The 24941-nt window shown below is 32.9% G+C and overlaps 1 protein-coding gene across 8 annotated transcripts in view; it reads left to right on the top strand.

The window, feature by feature from the left end:
- Positions 1 to 932: 932 nt before the first annotated feature.
- LOC148626799 (uncharacterized) overlaps positions 933 to 24941 on the top strand; it is a 28528-nt gene continuing 4519 nt past the window's right edge. Inside the window, exons 1-22 of one of the 8 annotated variants that reach the window (XM_088594313.1) lie at positions 933 to 947; positions 1462 to 1557; positions 2834 to 3287; positions 4436 to 4468; positions 8254 to 8286; positions 9891 to 10131; positions 10632 to 10780; positions 12283 to 12432; positions 14574 to 14700; positions 14918 to 15084; positions 15718 to 15864; positions 16621 to 16810; positions 17057 to 17169; positions 17334 to 17495; positions 17697 to 17906; positions 19829 to 19959; positions 20318 to 20478; positions 21512 to 21654; positions 22347 to 22528; positions 22814 to 22931; positions 23566 to 23750; positions 24067 to 24225. In XM_088594313.1, coding sequence (XP_088450439.1) covers positions 2903 to 3287; positions 4436 to 4468; positions 8254 to 8286; positions 9891 to 10131; positions 10632 to 10780; positions 12283 to 12432; positions 14574 to 14700; positions 14918 to 15084; positions 15718 to 15864; positions 16621 to 16810; positions 17057 to 17169; positions 17334 to 17495; positions 17697 to 17906; positions 19829 to 19959; positions 20318 to 20478; positions 21512 to 21654; positions 22347 to 22528; positions 22814 to 22931; positions 23566 to 23750; positions 24067 to 24225 — 3186 coding nt within the window. In that variant the 5' untranslated portion in view covers positions 933 to 947; positions 1462 to 1557; positions 2834 to 2902. Of the gene's footprint in view, positions 948 to 1461; positions 1558 to 2833; positions 3288 to 3422; positions 3678 to 4435; positions 4469 to 6322; positions 6371 to 6442; positions 7279 to 8253; positions 8287 to 9890; positions 10132 to 10631; positions 10781 to 12282; positions 12433 to 14573; positions 14701 to 14917; positions 15085 to 15717; positions 15865 to 16620; positions 16811 to 17056; positions 17170 to 17333; positions 17496 to 17696; positions 17907 to 19828; positions 19960 to 20317; positions 20479 to 21511; positions 21655 to 22346; positions 22529 to 22813; positions 22932 to 23565; positions 23751 to 24066; positions 24226 to 24941 lie in introns of those variants that run through there. The other 7 variants (XM_088594382.1, XM_088594469.1, XM_088594553.1 and 4 more) reach the window with 7 other exon arrangements.

The raw sequence follows: 24941 nt of genomic DNA, 5'->3' as shown, positions 1-24941 counted from the left end.
CCAAGGACATTAACATAGGAAGAGTTGTTTTTATGACCTCACAAATGTATTTATACAGTTTCATTGATTATTTTAAGACATGGTAAATCACCCCTGCCTGTTTTTTAGGCAGAATCATACTTAATTTCATATCACTAGTTCGTATCATCACAAATATCTAGCAATCCAAGAAGTAGATAAAATTACCAAAATCACAGATGATGATATTCCTGTTGTTAAGGGGAGTATAATATGCAAGTATTATGTTGATGACAATCATGTATTTCATTGTAACAATAATACTGATGTTCATGATTGTAATAAGATAATAGAATATGATGTTCTTGGACTTAGGAATTAGTTTTCATTCATTTCTGTGAAAGGAAGCGAGTTGGGAAAAAACAAACAGTCAAAATTTATCTTTTAATTTCAGTAGAAAGAAAATTGCATCTGAAGAAAATGCCGAACCTTTGGGAGTTACACTCGATTCGAATTTATAATTTGGATACACATGGAAAATTGCTAAAAAGGGAGCTTTCGGGCTATTACGTACATATAAGATAAGAAAACGCATTTAGATTTAGTTTTGAGATATGATTCCTCAATGTGAAACTTTGGTCAATAAAGCATGCAGGCGCAGATCCAAGGTCTGGCGTACGTCCCCCTAAATCGGTAAGAACAATAATTTGCACCTCAAATTTCACCCGTTAATAGTTTTGGCCTTGCTTTTAATTCAATTAACGCCCCCCCCCTCAAACTCAAATCCTAGAACAAAAACAAAATTGAGAATTAAGAAGTCCACAATAGTTCAGGGCCGTAGCCAGGTTTTCTGAAAGGTGGTGTGAATTGATCACTGATAAGCAAATTTACTTGGTTATCTGGTATAATGTCCTTGAATATTAAGAACATGGCCCAAGTTTGTAATTTTAGGAGAAACCACTGCCACTCTATCTAAGAGTTAGAACGAGGTATGTCAAATATTTAATGCTGCGTAAACCTAGAATGAGTCGACGGTAGTCCATTTACAATGTCTATGACCCGTTTGGAAAAGTTCTACACAAAAAATGGGACATCGATAGTAGCTCATGTCAGTGTAGTGCATGCATACAGCCATCTTTGTGTTAATTGACAACTGGGAGCATGGACCAGGTGCACTGGTAGGGTAAGCGTCCTCTGCTTTTCTAGAAACACCCACCGAGTTGCTTATAAAAATTCAAGTCCAGAGTAGACGGAAGAGGAAAGGAAAACTATGAAATGTTGAACAAATCAGTTTTCATTGTCGTAACGATCTTGTGCTTGTGGTTATTATATATTTAATAGTTACTTCCGATAAAACAGATTTGATTGAACGCAAAGTAATAGCAGGGGACTGTAAATATCTTTATTGTAAAAGATGGTGAAAAACAAGCGATAGCTCAAAAATTTTAAGTCTGCATTTTAAAAAATAATTCACTCTTTTTACTTTTAATTTTGTATAATTAGGAATGAGTACGGTTTTGCAGCCAAAAATTAGTACGTTCAAGGGGACATAACTGCAAATCGTTGCCAAGCAGTTGTGGCAACAAAAATTAAGAAAAGGTAAGTTTTTTTCACTACGCTTCTGTAATAACAAAAGGTAACTGATTGAAATTATACGTACCATATTTAATCAAACGGTTTAAGATCAATTTGAATACATTATCTGTTTGGTCCTGTAAACCGTTTCGTGTTAGTACGCAAATACGATTTGAAAAAGAACATAACACTGTAATTCAACATATCCTGTTGGTGGGGAATTTTGACAAATGACGACAAGTATACCTGTAAATGATCTTGTTGCGCTTGGACAGAACTATTGTTAGAATTGTTTCAGCCTCCAGGAAAGTTGCCAAAATTGTTTTGCCCCAATTTACTATATTGCTTAACATTATAAATGTTATTTAGTTTGTGGTCATCCATCCATATAACTGTAATGGGAGAGCATGATTTGACCCACAAAATTATACTCCACCACAGAGGATCGAACCCTAGACCACTCAGTGACAAGCCAGTGACAAACCGATTTGGCTATAGAATTAATCTTTTAGCCAAGTCAATTAACTGGCTATTTAAATCTCACTACCTACTACAACGCAGGTAGGGCGTCCTGCCACATTTCCCCCACCTTAAGAGTCTTCGTACCATGAACGACTCGAACAATAGCTCAATAGCTAACCAAATCCCGTGGGTTTTTTAGTCGGGCCCAAAATGTAACGGGAGAGCATGATTTGACTCACAAAATTATACTCTGCCACCGAGGATCAAACCCTAGACCACTCGGTGACAAGCCAGTGACAAACTGATTCGGCTAAAGAACTAATCCTTTAGCCAAGTCAATTAACTGGCTATTTAAATCTCACTACCCACTACAACGCAGGCCTTTATTTTGTACATAGAATAACCTCATTCATGCATGTATTGCTTTTACCTTTGGACCAGAATTTCTTTAGGATTTATGGTATTTCATTTGTTGTGATAAATAACGTGTACCTAACAAAACATTTTAACATCACTTAGTGAAAAGAAATACAATTATGTACTTTGTACCACAGATTAATAAGTTTCCAGGCAACAATACTAAAATTCTGTTTTTAAACAAAGACGTCAAAGTCATTTTTCAGTGTAGCTAAGAATGACAAGTAGTTCTGATTGTACATTGTATGAATTCGAAGTGTATCAACTTTACAAATACCAAAGTATTAAGATAAATGAGTTTTGAACAAGTGCGCAAAAACATGGCACATTTTAAAGTGATAGAGTAATTATCTTGATTAAAAATTAAGATTGGAGGGGAGTTTTATTATCTGATGTGACTGTAAACTTTTTTATATTTAAGGACAAAAAATGGGACCACATGGGTTGGTGGATATAAAGTAAAGAAGTTCTAGTACATGTATTAAGGAAAATGGAGACTGAGAAATCTGTTGCTCAAGAATCAGCCAGAAGTGACACAGAAGCTAAAATAAAACAAGATGAGTTTGAAAAAGAGAAAGTAGAATCACCAAAAGTAACTGATATTGAACGAAAAGTTAGCTATGAGGATGAACTTGGAGGTACTCCAGACAGATCAGGAAGTCGAAGAAGTCGCAGAGAAACTGAGAGTCCTGCATCTGATAGAAAGTCTGTGGATAGTAGACCTAAAAGCTCTGACAGTTTAGTCCTGGATAGGCCGAAGAGTAGTGGTAGTGGTGCTTCCCTTGGTAGAAGTAGACGTGGCAAGAAAGGGGCTATTGTTGATGCTACACACAGTGTCACATTTAAAGTGACTGTATCATTAGCAGTTCCTACAGGTTATTATATATTTTTTCTTAGATTAGCAAATCACTGAAAGGGTTCGACATGTTAACAGAAAGCACCATCACGTTTAAAGGGTAGGGCATGTTGACAGAAAACACCCTCACATTTAAAGGGTAGGACATGTTAACAGAAAGCACCATTAAATTTAAAGGGTACGACATGTTGACAGAAAGCACCATCACATTTAAAGGGTATGACATGTTGACAGAAAGCACCATCACATTTAAAGGATACGAAATGTTAACGGCAAGCACCATCACATTTAAAGAGTAGTGGTAGTGGTGCTTCCCTTGGTAGAGGTAGACATGGCAAGAAAGAGGCTATTGTTGATGCTACACACAGTGTCACATTTCAAGTGACTGTGTCATTAGCAGTTCCTACAGGTTATTATATATTTTTTCTTAGATTAGCAAATCACTGAAAGGGTGCAACATGTTAACAGAAAACACCATCACATTTAAAGGGTAGGGCACGTTGACAGAAAGCACCATCACATTTAAAGGATATGACATGTTGACAGAAAACATCCTCACATTTAAAGGGTACGATATGTTAACAGAAAGCACCATCACATTTAAAGGGAAGGACATGTTAACAGAAAGCACCATCACATTTAAAGGGTAGGACATGATGACAGAAAACACCATCAGATTTAAAGGGTATGAAATGTTAACAGAAAGCACCATCACATTTAAAGGGTACGACATGTTGACAGAAAGCACCAGAACATTTAAAGGGTACGACATGTTGACAGAAAACAAAGAAAGCACCATCACATTTAAACATGTTGACAGAAAGGGTACAACATGGTTCACTATTATTCTAAATTACTTGTGTAAATAATGTAGACACAATTTCTAAGATTTGTGCATAAATCTCATTTAAGTATTTTAGTAACTAAAATTATATTTTTTTCCATATATTTATTTGTATTTGGTTATTGAGAAATTTAAGAAGTGTCATTCATCTATTGAAATAAAGATTGTATGTCACAAAGATTTTATTTTACATGGTTTCATTGCTCATGGTTATCATCCTCTGATACAAAATGGTCCAGTGTTGACACAATTTCCTGACACTATATATCTAATAAATAACTATTTAATTGTTTCTAATGGATTTCTTGCTAACCCTATTTCAGATGATATGAATTCTGCAGTATTGGCTATGAGTGGTAGGTTGTACAGAATTCACTTTTTTTTCTTGTTTATTTATGTTTGTGCCTTGTCTTACCTTTTCAATACTGTTAATGATATGTGGATTAAGCATCACTACTTTGAACCCTCATTTAGATTATTGGCAATTTTCTTGGGTTGTTTAGTTAAAGTCAGTTCACTTAGAATGAATACAACTACATTTATTTGAAGAGCGATAAGCTACATGTATAAAGAATTACAAAATGTACTTAACAGTACACCTTCATACAAGTCCAAGGTGTTCAAGTGAATTACAATCCTAAACTGATGGAAAACGGCATATTATGTTATTGCAGAAATAAATATTAAACTATGGCTTCCTTCCAAATGAGTTGCTGAACAGTTAAATTAGAAAATAAAAAATATTCAAAAAGCAAACAAACAAACAATAACTCTAGTGATTTTCTATATACGAAGTCACCATTTTCTATGCCCCTTTTGTGTAAAATCTTCTTTTTCCTCCAAAAAATCTTTAAAAAACATTTTCTTCATTTGATTTCTTAAGTTTTATCTGTTGTTTATAAGTTCACTACTTACTTAATTATACAGGCCTCTACTTTACCCTGCATGACTTCTAGTTGTTATAAATTTATTTTTTTTAATTCCAATATCTCATTTAATTACAACAATAAAATGTAACTTAACTTGCCTTGTGGTTCTATCACAGTAAATGTATAGATACTAAATTTATAGATCAATTCATAATTGCTTTATGTGCTGCTTTTTGACCTTTACTTTCACAGCTTTGGAACTCAAATTAGAAAACTTAGTACACCTTGCACCATTAGATTGATTTTGCAAGTATTTATTTTACATTAGATATTTTTAGATTAATGAGAAGGAGCTTCTTGTATACTTATAATGAAAATTATATAGTATTGTAGATTTGTGTCTAAGTATAAAGAGTGTTTATACCCTAAATCTGTTCATTGTCCATTTTCATAATGCAAAATTGACAGGCATTGTTTTATTGTGATAATATCACCCTTGTCCATTAATTTGTTTTTACATGATTATGAAGAGATCTGTATTTTGTAGCAAGTATAATAGTTTACAATTCTTTTTATATCAGGATTACATGCACATGTATTGATTCCAGGTTTACATGTATATATTTTTTTTATTACATGATGACATGTATGTTTATATATTTAGTTATTATGTCAGATACACTATAGAAATTATGTTGTATTTAATGTTTTAGTCTACTGGAATATTTGTTCTCCAATCTAGAAAAAAAACTGCAGTGAGTTGATAGCACCAGGCACATCATTGACTTAATCGACAGCTTCCTCTTTTTCCATTAACTACAATCGTTAAGTATTCCTCGTTATCTGCTATCAATAAATCTGGAAGAGTCTTTTAGCACTTAAAACAGAAAACTTGTTAATGGTTTCCATCATCTTTCATTAGATTTGAGTAGAATCAGTCCTGTTTCATTACACAAAAGGACAGGAATTTCCTTTCTCAATAATCCGCTCTCGTGACTCAACACAATTAATCTGTTATCACTGGGGAAAACTTGATAAAATTGGATTGTGTTTTAAGATAATTGAAAATCGTTAATTAGTTGTGTAAAATCAATTGATTCTAACTATAAAGCAGTCCTTATTGGGTGATAATAGTTAAGTTGCAAATTGCTAATTTTCAAGTGGCTTTTATTCAGTATTTTGATCTTTAAAAAATCCTTTGATCCTTTGTAGTCCAGTTGATAATGTCTTGCACTTCATGAAATTGTTTTTATTCTTTTCACTGTCACAAGATATATTGCAACTTTATTAAGTTGGAAAGATCCTAGCACATATTTTATTTTTGTCTTTAACTCATTTCAGGAGATGGCAAAGGTCCTTATCCAATTATAATTGAATACAAAAATACAGGTGCAAAAAGTTGTTTCTGCTTTTATTTTGTTGTTACCATGTTTTTACATTTAAAAAAAAAAATTTCATTGCTTTTATTTCAGTTTTCTTTGCTGTTATAACTATTCTTTTAAAGTGAACTTTTTTTTCACAAATTATGTTGATTCAGAAATTTCAAATTCTTTCTTGTTGATAAAAAATGGCTGACAGAGTGTTTAGTATCTTCTAGTCAGTTGTCAGTAAGAAAAATCTAAGCAGTCCTGAAATTTAACAAATCTTTTGTAGAATTTTGTTGAAGTTTTTCTTAAGGGTAGTTCACTCTGTATGACTTTTTGGAACTAATAGCTGAAGGTTATATGTTGGATGTTGTCTTATATAAAGACTTTGGCCTGTATATTCATTTTGATGCAAAATTGAATTCTGGTCTAATTTGCCATCACAAAAAGTGTCAGCTGAAAACAATAAAAATCCTAATAGTTTATGTAAAAGGCAAACAAAACCAAACAAAGAAATCTAGTTTCTAACTTGATTAATGTTTTGAACACTTGTAATCTTGTGAATGTGTTTCTGCTTTATTTCTGTGGGTAAGATACAATTTATGTCTATAGAAATTCCGTGGCTACCATTGATTGCTCTAACACCAATTTTGTTATTTGCTGGCAGTTCTGATACCATGTTTTATGGCATAATGACTTAATTTAAATCATGATCAGAAGCTGTGGTTATTTGACATCTATTATGTCTGTATGATTGGGTATTGATCTTCTCAGCCCTAGTTTATTGATTGGTGAATATTTTCTCTAGAACCATACAACTTATTGGTACTTTATGCAAATTAGATTATAGTTTATAGGATAGAAAGACTTTACAAAATGGAGCTAGAATTTGTGACTTGATGGATTATTTGTTTTCTGTTTTGGAAATTTGAGGTAACAATCTCATGCGAAATACACATTGAAAATCCCAACCATTTATTATCTCTATTAATAATTTTGTATTTTTTTTATTGTCTACTTTCAATGCAGTAAATTCTCTTGTTTTCTATTGCACTGCTCCTGCAGACAATTCTTTCTCTTAGTGAAGTCCAGCTGGTTTGACTTTCTCACGGTGAAGTCCAGTTGTACCAGCTGGTTTGACTTTCTTATCTGTATTAGTTATATTTCCTGTTTTTAGCCCTGCTATAAATGTAAATACTTTGTGAATCATAATGGTTGTACTGTACATTTCATGTGTTGTAACTCAGTTCTTGGAGAAATAACTTGTTTTTACTTGTCAGATGATTATTAAATGACTTAGTTACAGGTTTTTACTAGTGTACATACCTGTTGTATTTACTAGTGTACATACCTGTTGTGTTTAAGTAGTCGCCCGTTAGATTCATATTGACATTATCGCAAGCCCAAGCCAACTTATTTGAGAACTTACGTTGTCTTGTAGCAAAAATACTATTGTGTTATTCCTAGAAAACACTGCACATCCATACATATGAATATTCTTTTCTAAAATATTGTTTGAAAAAATCATTTTAAAGCAAATATGAGTTTTCTTATATATTTTGTTTCTCTAAACACCATGACATACTATTATCTATTCATTGTGAACACAATTGTTCTGTAATATTTGTTAAAAAACTGTTTAATATTTGAATAGATGATATATGTTGATAAGTTTCATATGTTTTGAAAATTGTTTTAAATATTAAAAGAAGGGTCTTTTTTCACTCATTTATCTGAAACATAAAACGTAAGCATAATATTTTGTACTTAAGACAATACTGTTTTAAATGTTCCTTCCATATATTATTTTCTAAATTTAATTTATAGCAGTTTCTATATAATTTCATAACAGTATTTAATGTTTTTGATGAAAACAATGTTAAGATATCCCCCTTTTATTTTATTTAGGATTTTACTCAAGCAGTGAGGAGGAATCTGACGGTACATTATATTGCATGACATGTCTTAACACATTAAGTCAGCATGTCACATGATCATATATATAATGCATCAGTGAAGAAGTGTTGCATGTTATTTCAGTGTCACATAAAACTAAAGAACAATCACACAATCATGTCCGTGTTGTTCTTAAAATGTACGGTTATTCTTCTATAGAATTGACTGTAAAGATTGATGTATCATTTATCTATCATTGTATGATTGGATGTTGCATGGTTAGTAAAAGTTACTTTTGATATCAAGAGCATGATGTATAAAATAAATTCATTCACTATTAGTATACAGTATGTTCACAATCACCAAGTAAACAATAGAATGTTCATAATCACAGAGTTTACAGTGGAATGTTCATAATCACATTTTTTACAATGGAATGTTCTAGGTATACAATCAAAATCTCCAGGTATAGAATGGCTTGTTCCTAATCACCAAGTATACAATAGCTTGGTCCTAGTCACCAAGTATACAATGGAATGTTCCTAATCACCAAGCATACATTGAAATGTTCCTAATCACCTAGTATTGTAAAAGTACTTTAATTTATTGATACCAATTTTCGTAGATTAGGGAAGATACACAAGTTCATGGATTCTTTAATTTGTGGTTTTGAGGTTTTCAGTATACACATCAATGGGAATCTACTTTTTGTTGGGAACCAAACTTCATGGTCTGGCTCACCCACAAAAACCATTAAAATTGGTACCCTACTAACAAAAGTACATTCACAGCGTACAATAACAAAGTATACAATGGAATGTTCTTAAACACCAAGTATACAATGGAATGTTCCTTATCACCAAGTATACAATGGAATGTCCCTTATCACCAAGTATACAATGGAATGTTTCCTTATCACCAAGTATACAATGGAATGTTCTTAAACACCAAGTATACAATGGAATGTTCCTTATCACCAAGTATACAATGGAATGTTCTTAAACACCAAGTATATAATGGAATGTTGGTAATCACCAAACATACAATAACCCATGGCAGGATATAGATCTACATGTATATTTGTAAATATAAAATATGTCCACTGCTAAGCACTAGACCTGCAGATCAAAATGATATAATACTTAACTGCTACAAGTATTTTAGTACTCTTCTGTTATGTTTTTATTAACTTTATTGAGATTTTTTGCCAGTTACTAAACTTCGTACTTTTGAAATAATCACAAACAGGGTGTTTGGAAATAAAGGTTTGCTTGTGTGATAGAAATTTGATTCTATAATTTTGTTACTTATCCCTGTTCCATAAAATAATTACACCTATTACCTAAAACAACTATCCCAACTTTCCTACCAAATTATCAACTGAATGTAAGGTTAATAATTTGAACATTTTCTAATTACAAATTATTTTATTTCAGCTTATTAGAGGGAGTATAGTTTTTCACTAATACATCAATTATTCACCAAAACATATAACATATTAAAAAATTACATTTATTGGTCTCAATCATCAAATTCTCCACTGTTTTTGAAATTTGATATGCTCATAATGTAAACTGATATCCAGTAGATTATTGATCTGGTATTCTAAACAGTATTGAATAAAGTGTAATTAATATTTGTCTCTTCAGTTGAGGATGAAGATGTTCCTGATCTCAAAGATTTAATGAAGAAAAAGAAGCGGACGTTTGAAGTGTCACGACCTCAGGGTTACTTTCATACAGAATTCTCTGTCCTACCAGGAACTAACCAAACAATGACAGACTGTGTATTATATGGCCCTCTCTACCGACTCTTTAAATATCCGGATGCTGCCAGGAATGAGAGAACGTGGCAGGAAGGAGATCTTACTTGGGTTGCATGGACTCATAGGTTTGTAATCCTACACAACAAGGAATGTTGATTAGAAGGAAAAACATTCTTCAATCAATATAAAACTAATTACTTTACTTTGTCTAAATAATGGAAAAACTCCAGAAACATGTTAAAACATCACATGTTCAGGATTTTACAACTTGTGTTAACAAACTAAAACTTTTCACAATTTTCCTTTTGATTTTTAGGCCAACTGACAATATTTTTTTGGTTCTCAGGCCTGTGTCCCTTCAGTGAGTGCCTCATTACCTATTTCTATTGCTATGTATAAAAGATTAAAACTAAAAAAACACACCCCTCATCATTTTTTCTGGCTTTTACTTATTGGTTTAAAAGGTATTTTCAACATTTTTTTGGGGCAATACATGCTTCAAAATGTCATTGGTTTTCATAAATAATGCCTTAGAACCATGAAATTAGCTTTGAATGGCCTCATGAATGTTTGAATGTACTGAGTCTTCACATTTATGACGCAATATTTTTTTCATTATTTGCAGCCAAACTATAGACATAAATAAAGATGTTTTACTGAAGCTGTTTGACCACACACTGGAAATGAGGGTCTGGAATATCAAAGAAAAACTCAAACCTACAGCTAAAAATGACAGACTTAATAAACCAATCAAGTTACCTTCCTCAAGATCTAGTAAGTTGTTACATCTTCCAGGTGAAAAAAAACTGATTAAGAAAAGATTGTGACCAGTTATAAACTATGTTCTAACTTTCTGGGTTATACACACTTTTGTCAAGACAAATCTGATGAACAAGTGGCCAGAGAAAAAAATAGTATTACAAAACAGAATTTTATGTTGCAAGAATTTTTTGATAGATTTGATATCATTATAGTGGAAGGTGCATTCTGAATATAAATTTTTTGATCACTAACTACAATTCATATCTGAAGTGCCATTAACTGAACATTTAGGACTTGTCATCTTGAGATCTGAGGTATTAGATATTGATATAAAATGTTTCTCAAATAATTAGTTTTTATCCTTTCTGTTTTGCTAAGTGTGTAAGTACAAAGTTCTATATTTAATTCTATGTTGGTAAGCTGTAACTTCACATCAGTGGAAGGATACTAAAGTTAGATTAAGGTTGCACTATACAAATGGGATTTAGGTGCACTGTTTCATACACAAAACTGACTCGGTCTAATTTTGTAAAACTTAAAAATAAAAGATGAAACTTGGTGGAAATAATGATTGTGGGTGGTAGAGCAATCATACATATATAGATGCAATACTTTTGAAGGTAAAGAGGTGTAAAATGCATGCTATAAGCTATCCAGAGATATTCAGGCCCTCACTGGATTAGATTCTCTTCCATGTACCAACTGGCTGTTTTTCAAAAATGCAAAATTTCGCCTGAACTTTAAGAATTAAAATCATGAACAATTGAGCAGAAAAGGGTACACTTTTTATTTGTTTTTTTTTTTTACAATTATACCATGCCAACTTACTTTAGCTTTATTTCCACAAATTGTCATGAAGTTATCTGCAGTGACCTATCTATATAGTGGAACCTAACACTGACACTTATAAGTAATTATGTACAAGACTTTTTATACTTTTTTTGGTCAAACTATTGATTTTGAAAAGATTGTTTGTCACTGATTGATTCATGAAATGGGATTGAATATTTTTTCTAAAGTTATTGCATGAAAATCTGTGTTTAGTGTTTGATAAAAAATTGAAATGTTTTAAATGATTTTAAAGAAATGAATACATACTGTGTATGTTTTTTCTATTTATCTTAGTTTTATATGGAAAGGTGATTTGATTGTCTCACCAGAACACAGCTGCATGTTCACATAATAATGGTGTAATGTTAAAGTGACCATCGTGTACACCTCTGTCTACACTTCGTTGTGTACACCTCTGTCTACACTTCATTGTGTACACCTTTGTCTTCATTTATGTACTTATTTATGTTGGTTTATGTTGTACATGTATGATTAGATGTAGTTTAATTTGCACCATGACAATGTCATATAAAAAGATTAACACAATGTGTTCTCCTAAAATACTCTGAAGTAACAAAATTCTATCATTATATGACTTTAATGAACTTTGAAGAGTTCAACATCTATCCTTATCTCAAAACAGTTTTATGTACAATATATTTTACTGGAGGTTTTCTGTTTAGGTGATGTAGAAAACAAAGGTGTCAAGGGGAAGGTTTCCAAACAGTTCAAAAGTTTTAACAAAATGCAACCGAAGAAGTCAAAAGACATGCGTCCTTTACCAACACAAGTCTCGTTTACGAACATTGATATGGTTCAAAAGAAAAAAGAAGGTAGGAGTTTTATCTATGATGACGATGCCAAGCTAAATCAGACAGAGTTTTTTAAGTAAAGAATTAATATGCAAGTGCATCAGTAAACAAATAAATGTGCAGATTTTAACAATGACTATTTTTAAGAAAGCAGAATAAGATGAAAAAGAGGTCTTGAGAATTTAATAAGGTCTAGCAATTGGTAGGTTACTATTTTTAGCTCACCTTGCCGTAGGCCATGTGAGCTGTTGCCATCACTTGGCGTCCGTCGTCTTCGTCGTTAACAATAACAGTTTCAAATATCTTCTCCTCTGAAACTACTGAATAGATTTGCATGAAACTTATGATGAGTATCCTGCACAAACTGACTGTTTGGATTTTTGATCACTTAAAAATCATGACTGCTAATACTAAAAATAGAACATAGGGGTCAGACAGCAGATTTTTGCATATATCTCCAAAACCATTAGGTTTAGCTAAATTCTGACTGGATAAAAGTATTCAGCATGATGAGATCTATCTGTGGTCAAATTTTGGTAAAAATCTGTTGACCCATGTTGGAGTTATTGCCCTTTTTGGACATTTTTTGCTGTTTTTGATGTTATTACTTTCAAAAATCTTCTTCTCAAAAACTACTGTAGAGAATTCAATGAAAATTGTTTTTTTATTTTTCATTTTTTGGGTATCCTTATCAAAATGACCGTTTGGATTTTTGATTGGCTAAAAAACATGACCACTGTTACAGGGTTCGAAATTACTGTTGGTCCACTAGCTTGTGTCTGGTAAAACAGTCACGGTCTGGCAAAATACTTTATTGTACCAGTCCGATGGTCTAGATGAATTTTCGGGAAATGTACCCAGAATTAGGCATTTCTTAATTCCAGTCATTTAACATTAAAAGAATTTGAGAGGCATACTTCAAACATTCTTCCATATATCAATGTCAATGTAAACCGAAGTGGAATTTCTGTCTTTCTTGTAGCACAAATGTTAGTATTTGAAGTGTGGGAAATATCCAAGTAGTTCCAATGAAGGTACACCAAGGTAAACATGTGGCGACACTTGGAAAGGGGACAAACCTACTCCTTAAAAATGATCCTCCATTGAAATAAAAGAACAAAATAAGGAGTATGACTGGACGAAGCTGCGCCAAACATTTCAGAACCACTGGGTCAACGTCTATATAAGGCTTCAATAACAAGTTAATCAATGGAAAGTTTGCAGCCTTTCAAGTTCTATGATAATATTTTCTGTTGTCTTCAAAGTTCCATTCATTTATCTTAAAAATTAACATCTAAAAGGATCCAGACTTGATAGCAATAAAAAACACAACAAAAATGGAACAAATTGCTACTTTTATTAAATACAAACCACCTTGTGTTACTCAGTTCAGGGTTCTATCAAGGCTATCTATGAAATCAGGTCTAGTGGCTTGCTTGCAGGTCTACGCAATTTTTTTGTCTACTAGTCCTGTGGTCTAGACAAATATCCAGACTAATTTCAATCCCTGCTGTTACTGAAAATAGAACATAGGGGTCGTACAGAAGTTTTTTGCATATATCTCCATAACTGTTAGGTTTGGCCAATATCTTTCAATTGCTGAAATATCCTTATAAGGCGTAGAAAAGTATAGATGGGATCAAAGTTGTCAGATGACTCCATAAAAGGGTTATTGTCCTTGAGAGGTGAAAAAATGACTTTTTTTTTACTGTTTTCAGCCTATTTCTGTAAAACTATGATTGACAGAATGCAACTTTCATTTGCTGAAATGATTCTTATTATAAGGCCTACAAAAGTCTCCAGGGATCAAAGTTGTCAGACAACTCCATATAAGAGTTATTGCCCTTTAAAGGTTAAAAATTGTTTTTTGCAGTTTCCAGTCAATATCTTGAAAACTATAATAGATAGAATGAGACTTTCGATTGATGAAATAATCCTCATGATAAGTCCTACCAAAGCCTTCATGGAGTTAAAATTGACGGACAACTTCTTGTTAGAGTTATTGCCCTTGAAAGGCGAAAACTTAATCAGGTGAGCGATTCAGGCTTCTGGGAGTCTCTTGTTTGAAAACATTTTTTATGGAGAACAAACTTATATAAATAATGATATTTCAAAATGTAAAATGCCTTCATGGATTAAATTAAAATATGTCTTTGATTAAGAACCAGCAACAGAAATTTCAAGAGAAGACAATTTATCTGACAAGAAGTCACAGAAGTCAGGGAGAGGAAGTTCACCAACTCCAAAACAGCTGATGGGGGTCCCAAGTGTAGCTATTGAAGATGGAAGGTAATAATAAATAATGTAGTATGCAAAGTACTTACAGTCAGGATATCTTATGTTGTTTTACATAGCATTGTATACATTGTATTTGTTCTCAACAATTCTGAAGGCAGTTCTTCATACTTTTTTGTTTTGATATGTTAAGTTTCTACTTTTAGTTTTCAACAACCAAAGCATTATGCTGATACAGTGATCTGTTACTGTTTTCTTGTGACTTTTACAGGAATTCATTCAGTAGACTTGGAAGATTAGCTGCTTCATCTGGCACACCTCAATCACAGGCACAAAAAAGGAAGGAATCTCCAAAAAGAGATTCTGCCAAAAGTAAACCTGGCAGTTCAACTAGTGCATTGTCAGTGTCTCCTCAAAGGTTAAAATCTACTACTCCTGGTAAGTTATAATGATGTAGTTAATTATGGAGATATACACGTATGGTTGGTTTTATTAAGAGATATACTGGAAATTATTTTAACAGATTCTTTTAAAGTGTGTAGTATTAATTTGTTGCAACTTATCAATTATCATGGTTAAGTATTGGAAAGTGTTGAAGAATATTCAAATATTAAGATTTACAACAAATTATTATTTTTATTAATCACTCAGTAAAAACAGTGTCCTATAGATTGACTTTCCCCCTACACACATTTTAGTCTCCAACTCCAATACTGTAGTTTAAATGATCTATTGTCATTTGAAAAAAATTATTATGATAGAGTATTGACTTCTATACTATAATACTGTGAAGGTACTATTGTTAGTGCGGTACCAATTTTCGTGGTTTTCTTGGGTAGACCAAACCATGAAATTTGGTTCCCAACAAAAAGAAAATTCCCATAGATGTGTATACTGAAAACCTCAAAACCATGAATTCTAGAATCCATGAACTTGTGTTTCTTTCCTTATCCACAAATTTGGTATCCATGAATTAATGTACTTCCACAGTATTTGATATACTTTGAAAGAGGTTGCAGTACTTGATAGATTGAATATTTTTTGTTATCATGACTTAGATATAATCTACAGGTTCTAGTAGAGGAGGTGATAAAGAGCTGACACAAATGAGACCAAAGCGTCCAAAGAAGATGGATGCAGCCCAGAAGGAGGCAGCTGAGCATGCTAAACAGTTTGGTGTCTGTATGATCCCAATCAAGATGTCCACACTGTTTGCAGGTGTGTATCTCATATGTTATGGAAGTGTTAATATCATAACACCAGACATAACAGAATTAAGTGTAGCCAGGTTATTAGCTGTCATATAGCAAACATTTTACTGACTCATTGATGATGAAAAAGTAAAATATTTTGCATTTTTTTTAATAATAATGTGTACCTCTGAATATATTCACTTTTTTGTTATTTCATTGTTAAAGCCTAATTAAGAACTGTAGACTTTGGAAATGCTATGTCTGTAACAACATGTGTTCTAGGTGTTCCATGGCAATAACCAAAGGTGCTCTAGGTGTTCCATGTCAATAACTACTGGTGTTCTATGGATTCTGTGTTCATAACTGCAGGTGCTCTTTGTGTTCTGTGTCAATAACTACAGGTACTGTATGTGTTCTATGTCAATAGCTTCATGTGTTCTACGGGTTCTTTGTTCATAACTTCAGGTGTTTTATGGGGTCTTTGTTCATAACATTAGGTGCTTCATGTGTTCTATGTCAATAACTGCAGATGCTCTATGTGTTCAGTGTCAATAACTACATGCGTTTTATGGGTTCTATGTTTATAACTTCAAGTGCTTCATGTGTTCTGTGATAATTACTGCAGGTGCTATATGTGTTCTATGTTAATAAATACAGGTGTTTTATGGGTTCTGTTTTTTATAACTTCAGATGTTCTGATAGTGCTGTTTCAGTGACAACAGGTGCTCTAAAGGGTCTGTGTCAAATATTACAGGTGCTCTGTGGTTTCTGTGTTTTTCAGGAATGAAGACTATTACCAACAGATTAGAGAACCCTGTCCAGGGTGTCGAGGATTGCTTTGTTACTGTAGAGATAAATGCACCCTTAATGAATGAAGAACAACGACAAGAACTAAATCCACTTATATTCAAAATTTCATCAGCAAAGAATATGCCAGACTTTCCATTATCATTTGATGACCTGCATCTCAGGTAAGCAGGAGTTATCTCCCATAATGTGTCAACAAGTAAAATGAAACTTTTTTCTTACAATTGGGTGCTAAAATAGTTTATCACTGGAATAAATACATTTTAATTATTCATATTTAAGATTATGTGAATCCATGTGAATGTGCTATTTAAAAGGAAGTAAATATAAATGTCACTCCATACTTCATCATCAAGTATATTTTTTCATCTTGTTTTGTCTTGTAAATTGATTATTATTATTTTAACTAGATGTAACCCAGTATTCTGTAAATATAAGTTTTACAAACAGCCAGAACACATTAGTGTAGGAAGAGAACATGGCAGGAACCTGTACTGGGATGATATCAATGTTGTGTTAGCAGGTATTTACTTAATGTTTGTGGTCTGTAATTTTTTTTAGCCCAAAAGTTATATCAGTAAGTTCTTGCAGTTTCAAGTAATTAACTGATTTTGAATGTAAAGATTACATTATAAAAAGACCTTAGATTTTAAAATTGATTGATGTTTTTATATGTTTTGATTTAAGGTACAATAGAACCTTCAGAACTACGAGAATACTTAAATGGTCCTGCTTTAGAGATAGAGATACATGATCGGGACAGGAAGGGGGAGGAATGTAAACCTAAAGCATCCTTGTTTGGTGATGATTTAGAGGATGAAAAAATCAGTAATGTTGGAACTGTAGCAAGTATGTAAATTCTATTAACCAATTACCATCATCATATTAATTATTGCTATTGTTACTGAGAGATTTTTTTGTATTCTTTAATGAAAATATTAAACATGTCAACAAACAATTAATGGATTACTGAGTCATTTATTATTGGAGAATTATTTCTAATAAGTTGATTGTTGGAATCTGCCTTCTATATTGTATTTGTTTTTATAGGTAGGAGAACTGTAAACAATCCATTTATTGGTCGTAACAAACCCTGGGATCCATTTGGTGTGGCTAAGATAGATCTATCTGAGTTGTTGTTAGGACATCAGTACCTACATCTCAAAGTACCAATCCATAACTGTCCTATACCAGAGATACTGAGTGGAGAAAAATCAGAAGGGAAGATAGTTGGTATGGCCGGAGCTGTTGATGGGCCAGGTAGTATTTGTTGTTCAGATTGTTGGTATGGCCGGAGCTGTTGATGGGCCAGGTAGTATTTGTTTTTCAGATTGTTGGTATGACCAGAGCTGTTGATGGGCCAGGTAGTATTTGTTCAGATTGTTGGTATGGCCGGAGCTGTTGATGGGCCAGGTAGTATTTGTTCAGATTGTTGGTATGGCTGGAGCTGTTGATGGGCCAGGTAGTATTTGTTGTTCAGATAGTTGGTATGGCCAGAGCTGTTGATGGGCCAGGTTGTATTTGTTGTTCAGATTGTTGGTATGGCCAAAGCTGTTGATGGGCCAGGTAGTATTTGTTGTTCAGATTGTTGGTATGGCCGGAGCTGTTGATGGGCCAGGTAGTATTTGTTTTTCAGATTGTTGGTATGACCAGAGCTGTTGATGGGCCAGGTAGTATTTGTTGTTCAGATCGTTGGTATGGCCGGAGCTGTTGATGGGCCAGGTAGTATTTGTTCAGATAGTTGGTATGGCCTCAGCTGTTGATGGGCCAGGTAGTATTTGTTGTTCAGATTGTTGGTATGGCCAGAGCTGTTGATGGGCCAGGTAGTATTTGTTGTTCAGATTGTTGGTATGGCCAGAGCTGTTGATGGGCCAGGTAGTATTTGTTGTTCAGATTGTTGGTATGGCCAGAGCTGTTGATGGGCCAGGTAGTATTTGTTGTTCAGATTGTTGGTATGGCCAGAGCTGTTGATGGGCCAGGTAGTATTTGTTGTTCAGATTGTTGGTATGACCAGAGCTGTTGATGGGCCAGGTAGTATTTGTTGTTCAGATTGTTGGTATGGCCAGAGCTGTTGATGGGCCAGGTAGTATTTGTTGTTCAGATTGTTGGTATGACCAGAGCTGTTGATGGGCCAGGTAGTATTTGTTGTTCAGATAGTTGGTATGGCCAGAGCTGTTGATGGGCCAGGTAGTATTTGTTGTTCAGATTGTTGGTATGGCCAGAGCTGTTGATGGGCCAGGTAGTATTTGTTCAGATTGTTGGTATGGCCAGAGCTGTTGATGGGCCAGGTAGTATTTGTTGTTCAGATTGTTGGTATGGCCAGAGCTGTTGATGGGCCAGGTAGTATTTGTTGTTCAGATTGTTGGTATGGCCAGAGCTGTTGATGGGCCAGGTAGTATTTGTTGTTCAGATTGTTGGTATGGCCAGAGCTGTTGATGGGCCAGGTAGTATTTGTTGTTCAGATTGTTGGTATGACCAGAGCTGTTGATGGGCCAGGTAGTATTTGTTGTTCAGATTGTTGGTATGGCCTAAGCTGTTGATGGGCCAGGTAGTATTTGTTGTTCAGATTGTTGGTATGGCCAGAGCTGTTGATGGGCCAGGTAGTATTTGTTGTTCAGATTGTTGGTATGACCAGAGCTGTTGATGGGCCAGGTAGTATTTGTTGTTCAGATAGTTGGTATGGCCAGAGCTGTTGATGGGCCAGGTTGTATTTGTTGCTTAGATTTTTGTCTGCATAGGCCACTCAACCTCCAGTGATATTATTGGCTTTGTTTTTCAACCCTATCATCCTTCAATTTGAAAATAATTCATCTTATGTGGTATAATTTTTTAAACATTTTTGGACAAATTGGAAATTTTCATTAGAGTAAACAGTCTTATTTTGGAGGAACTTAAAATCAGACAATATCACTGATCTTTTCTATTTTGTAAAAGACTTTCTAGATTGAACCACCTTGACCCTTCTCCATCTTGACAGAAACATTGCAACATAGAGTTTTAGGTTTTACTGTGTCACATTTATCTGGTAGGTTTAACATTCCAGAGCTTGCTTAGTAATAAATTCTTTAGTTCATTTTGGTATGTATTTGCTGTTTTAGTTTATTGTCAGAATGATCCAACACACACTTGACAGATTGATAATTTGTCTCTGTATAATACATAATATTTATTTTTTATTACAGTTGATAAACCTTTAGTGTCAGGACAATATATCCAGTCACATTCTATGTTAAAGGTCAAAATTGAATTAGCTTGTCCTATAGTCAGTGTAGAGAAAGTATCAGCCAAGATAGAATATCCACTCACTATAGAGGTATGGTCTAACAAATATATTACATTATATCTGTTTAACTATTTTTAACATACATTATAATGCTATACTCAGTGATTCAGTAAAGTCATTCAACTCTTTTGTGACCTTGTATATTTTTTTAAACAAAAGTGTACATCACTTATTTGATTGTGAACAGACAAATCTCTTATTGCCATTTAAAGAGGTGAATATTTGAAATCAAAATATTCAAATACTGAAATTATTTAACTGATAAAATGAACCATGGGGTAGCCTTTCAGTACCATATACTTGATGCTATCAGATGTTTATACATGCATTTGATGATGTGAGAATTTTATACATGTATTTGATACTATGAGACTATATTTTATTTCAGTGTCCATTCAGTAGAATAGTATTTATATTTAACTACAAGAACATTGGGTTGTTAAACAGACTCCAGGACCTAGTGATAGAGATCAATGCTGAAGCATTAGAGTTAGATGATATGCCACCTCATGTAGTTAATGCTGCTCTATCTACTTATAAACTGTCTATGTAAGCAATTCAAAAAACTTCTGATGTTTTCTTTTTTTTTTTTTTATCTTTTTCATGACTTTCATTATTTCTTTTAGTAACATCTTACTTAAGAAAATAGAACTTTGTATAAATGGTGAATTGGCTCAGAACTTTATATGACTGGTGAATTGGCTCAGAACTTTATATGACTAGTGAATTAGCTCAAAACTTTGTATAAATGGTGAATATGCTCAGAACTTTATGTAAATGGTGAATTGGCTCAAAACTTTATATGACTGGTGAATTTCCTCAAAACTGTGACTAATGAATTGGCTCAAAACTTTATATGAATGGTGAATTGGCTCAGAATTTTTTATGAATGGTGAATTGACTCAAAACTGTGACTGGTGAAGTGGCTCAAAACTTTATATGAATGGTGAATTGACTAAAAACTTAATATGACTGGTGAATTGGTCCAGAACTTTATATGAATGGTGAATTAGCTCAAAACTTTATATGACTAATGAATTGGCCCAGAACTTTACATGATTGGTAAATTGGCTCAGAAATGTATATGACTGGTGAATTTGCTCAAACCTTTATGTGACTGGTGAATTGGCTCAGAACTTTATGTGACTAGTGAATTGGCCCAGAACTTTACATGATTGGTAAATTGGCTCAGAAATGTATATGACTGGTGAATTGGCTCAAAACTTCATATGAATGGTAAATTGGTTCAGAACTTTATAAGAATGGTGAATTGGCTCAGAATTTTATATGAATGGTGAATTGACTCAAAACTGTGACTGGTGAAGTGGCTCAAAACTGTGACTGGTGAAGTGGCTCAAAACTTTATATGAATAGTGAATTGACTAAAAACTTAATATGACTGGTGAATTGGCCCAGAACTTTATATGAATGGTGAATTAGCTCAGAACTTTATATGACTATTGAATTGGATCATAACTTTATATGACTGGTGAATTGGTTCTGGACTGTATGGTGTTTATTTTATATTTAGACTATTAATGTGTCAGTATATACAATTTTAAAAGTTGATAAATTTTTGTAGAGAGCAGCAGAGAAGTAGAGAGTTAAATATAGTAACAGGGTTCCAGTTAATGGATGGGGATCTCCATTTATTTATACTGGAGGGAATCCGTGACAGAGCTGTATCTTCTCTATGGAATACATTACCTATGCCTGAACAATCTGGTAAGACATTTCTGGTGGATTTTATGTAGAAGATTATTTTTAATGTAACAACATATATTTTTGAAGCACTTTATTTGAACTCTCACACTATTTCTTTACAAGCAAATTATATTTCTCCTGTTATACATGTAGTGGAGTTTACAAAATACCATGTTAAATTCCAATTTTACAAAGTACCAAATTCCAATTTTACCAAGTACCAAATTCCAATTTTACAAAGTATTAAATTCCAAATTTCAAAGTACCAAATTCCAATTTAACAAAGACACCTGTTCAATGTTTATTTTGTATACATCAATTGTGTATGATCTTTCCTTAGAAACTGTTGATCTCACAACAAATCTATTGATATCCAAAAAGAAAAATGAATGTGATATAACAATTTTTTCACATACTGGTGAAAATATGTGGAACTCAATTTATCTTATATTTTGTATGTAGACATTTTCAGTTACAGTAAACTGTGAATTTTTGTGGCAGTTTTAGTTTTTACTGTTTTGTGGTAAGACTTGTTATTCCAAAACTTAACTTTTATAAATATTTTCTTGAAAGTACATTATAATATGATTTGAGGAATGATCTTGATTTTAAACTGCAAAAGTAGATTGATTGATGAAAAATTTAATGAAAATAATAAAAAAGACAGTGCAAAAAATTGCCCTGTTTATGGTATGTTATTTATTTGATTACAGATGTTCGAGTGCTGTTCAACTCTGACTATAGTTTTGGAGACCGTCTATATGGTCCATTAGATGTAGATCTGTGTAGAATTAAGTTACATGAACCTTTGTCTATAATAGTCCAACAGCCTCTACTGTATGTGAGGGACATGGTACCCAGACCTTGTTTTGAAGCTCTAGTCAAACTTCATGAGGTCTGTTATCATTTACAACCTTTAAATCAGTTTTAGAATCAAAACAGAAAAATTAAATCAGTAATAAACATAACTTCTGTAAATAATGCTCCTGTATGTGCAATTATTACATGTTTTAGTGAAGACTTTAAACGGTTAAGAAATGAAAATTTTCTCTGTATTGAAAAATTTAAGAATGAATTCTCCTAAAATTTGAAAACAATGATATAGTAAGTATATGAATCATTTCTTTTATATTGCTGTAAAGTAAACAATTGGATGATATGTTGATGTTTGTTGTTACAGATCACTAAGATGCAACAGATGAAGAATGTTGTAAGGAATGATTTGTTCCCTACAGCTGATATGGTCATTTCTATGAGTAAAGAATTTGGTGTTCCTCTTACACAGGAGGATTTTGAAGGTATGATTTAGGAATAAAACTTTCAGGGTGATAATAATAGGATAACTAATTGGAAAGAGTTAATAACCAAAATATTATCCCAAGTGAGGAAGAATGCCTAGATTTAAAGAGTGTGTGAAATTTGTTCTGTGCACGTGTTACATCTTCTAGCTTTCTTGGCATGAGTAATCATATTTTGGTTATTCACTATAACCAACTGATTATCCTATTTATTATAAAGATTTTCTTCATAATTTATTGATATCTTGAAAATGAATTTTAAATTCTGTGATTGGCGGATTGATATCAAAGCTGTGAGGTTTTGGGGGGAGAAAGTCTGAAAGTGAAATTATCAAATTTATTTTGCAGTGTGAATTATGGAAATTTATTACACTGGGAACATTTGATAAACACTGCTAACTATATAATAAAAGAGTACATTATATGTACAAGTTTATAACCTATTTTATGTCTGATGGTTCCTACTGAGTTTCTATTAAGATTACCAGAATCAGTTTTATTTTTCACTATTTCTGTGTATTAGTAAGCTTTCAACTTCTTCTTTGACTTTTTATTAGATATAAGTTACATTTGTTTCTATTTTACACAAACAATAGAGATGATTGAAATGAAGGATTTTTTATTTGTTTTCCAGAATTACAACCAGCAAGAGAAAAACCTGTAGATGAGTCTGATGTCAAAGTTGAGGAAGAGCCAGTGATATTGAGAGAGACATCCAGAGTGTGGACTCCAATAGATAACTTTAATAGAGAATATGAGTATAAATTGGCCTGTAAAGAGAAAGGACCACCTAAAGTCAATTATATAAAGGAAAATAAGGTATTTCATAACACATTTTTAATTTTCTATTCACAAAGCAAATCATACATATGAGAGGTCCAGAATCCTGTTTGACACTTTTATCATGAATTTGATAATTTTTTTGTGTTAAATGTGTTTTTCAACAACTCAACATAATTTTCTTGTCACAAGATGTACATGTATTAGTTATGACATGTTTAACTTCAGATGATTTTCTATTGATAAAACAATATTTTCTACCATGGAACATTAGCATAGTATGAAAATTACTGACATTTGGTCACTTAAGCCTTCTACTTTTAAATCATGTAATTGAAATGTAAATGTTTTTTAGGAGTCAGTAAAACATGCCAGTGATATAAACAAGATTGAGAATGAATTGAATAAAGTACCAACAATCAAAGCTGGTGTTAAAGTGTCTCATAACTACAGTACACAGTATCTTAACTCTACAGAACTGGCTAAAGAAGACCTCAGACAGATGTTAGCTAAGGTATGGTCAATGCTGGTGGTTTATATTACTTCTCAATATGGCCCTCAATAAATTAAATAGGAATTTTCAAGGAAAATTCTGCTAAAATTAAAGAACCTTAGCATGCTCACATACCCCACACGTCCCCATGTTGGATACGAAAGTAAATTTTTTTGTAAGAGAAATACATGTAGAAGGACCCCGATAAAAAAGGAATAAGAGTGTTTTTTAGGCTTTAGACCTTTATCTTCTAACTTCTGTTACTCAGAATGGTAGTTTAAAACTCCAGACTGGATTTCTTTTGAGTTTTAGTTAATTCAAAGTAAATATTGTAATGGAACAAAACATACACTTGACCTATAACTTATCACAGTGAATTTATGTACCAAAAATCATGTCATAATCTGCAAGCGTTTAGAAAAAAAAGTCAGAAAAATGTTATTTCTGTGAATTTTGTTACGTTCAAGGCCTATAATTTTGGTAAAATTCATTGGAGCAGAACCAACTACAGCCTTGTCCTGTAACTTATCATGGTGAATTTAAATACTAAAAATCGTGTCAATATCTGTAAGCATGTACAAAAAAAAGTCTGGAAAACTGTTATTTCTGAGAATTTTGCTAAGTTCAAGGCCTGTAATTTTGGTAACAGAGCGGAACAAAACGTAAACTTGACCTGTAACTTATCATTGTGAACTTATGTACCAAAAATCATGTCAATATCTGTAAGTGTTTAAAAT

The sequence above is a fragment of the Perna viridis genome, chromosome 1, assembly GCF_037379345.1.
Source record: "Perna viridis isolate PV_CMFRI_1.1 ecotype Kerala chromosome 1, ASM3737934v1, whole genome shotgun sequence".
Lineage (NCBI taxonomy): Eukaryota > Metazoa > Mollusca > Bivalvia > Mytilida > Mytilidae > Perna > Perna viridis.
Note: the sequence above shows the minus strand (reverse complement) of the source record. Positions and strands in the feature narration are given on the sequence as shown.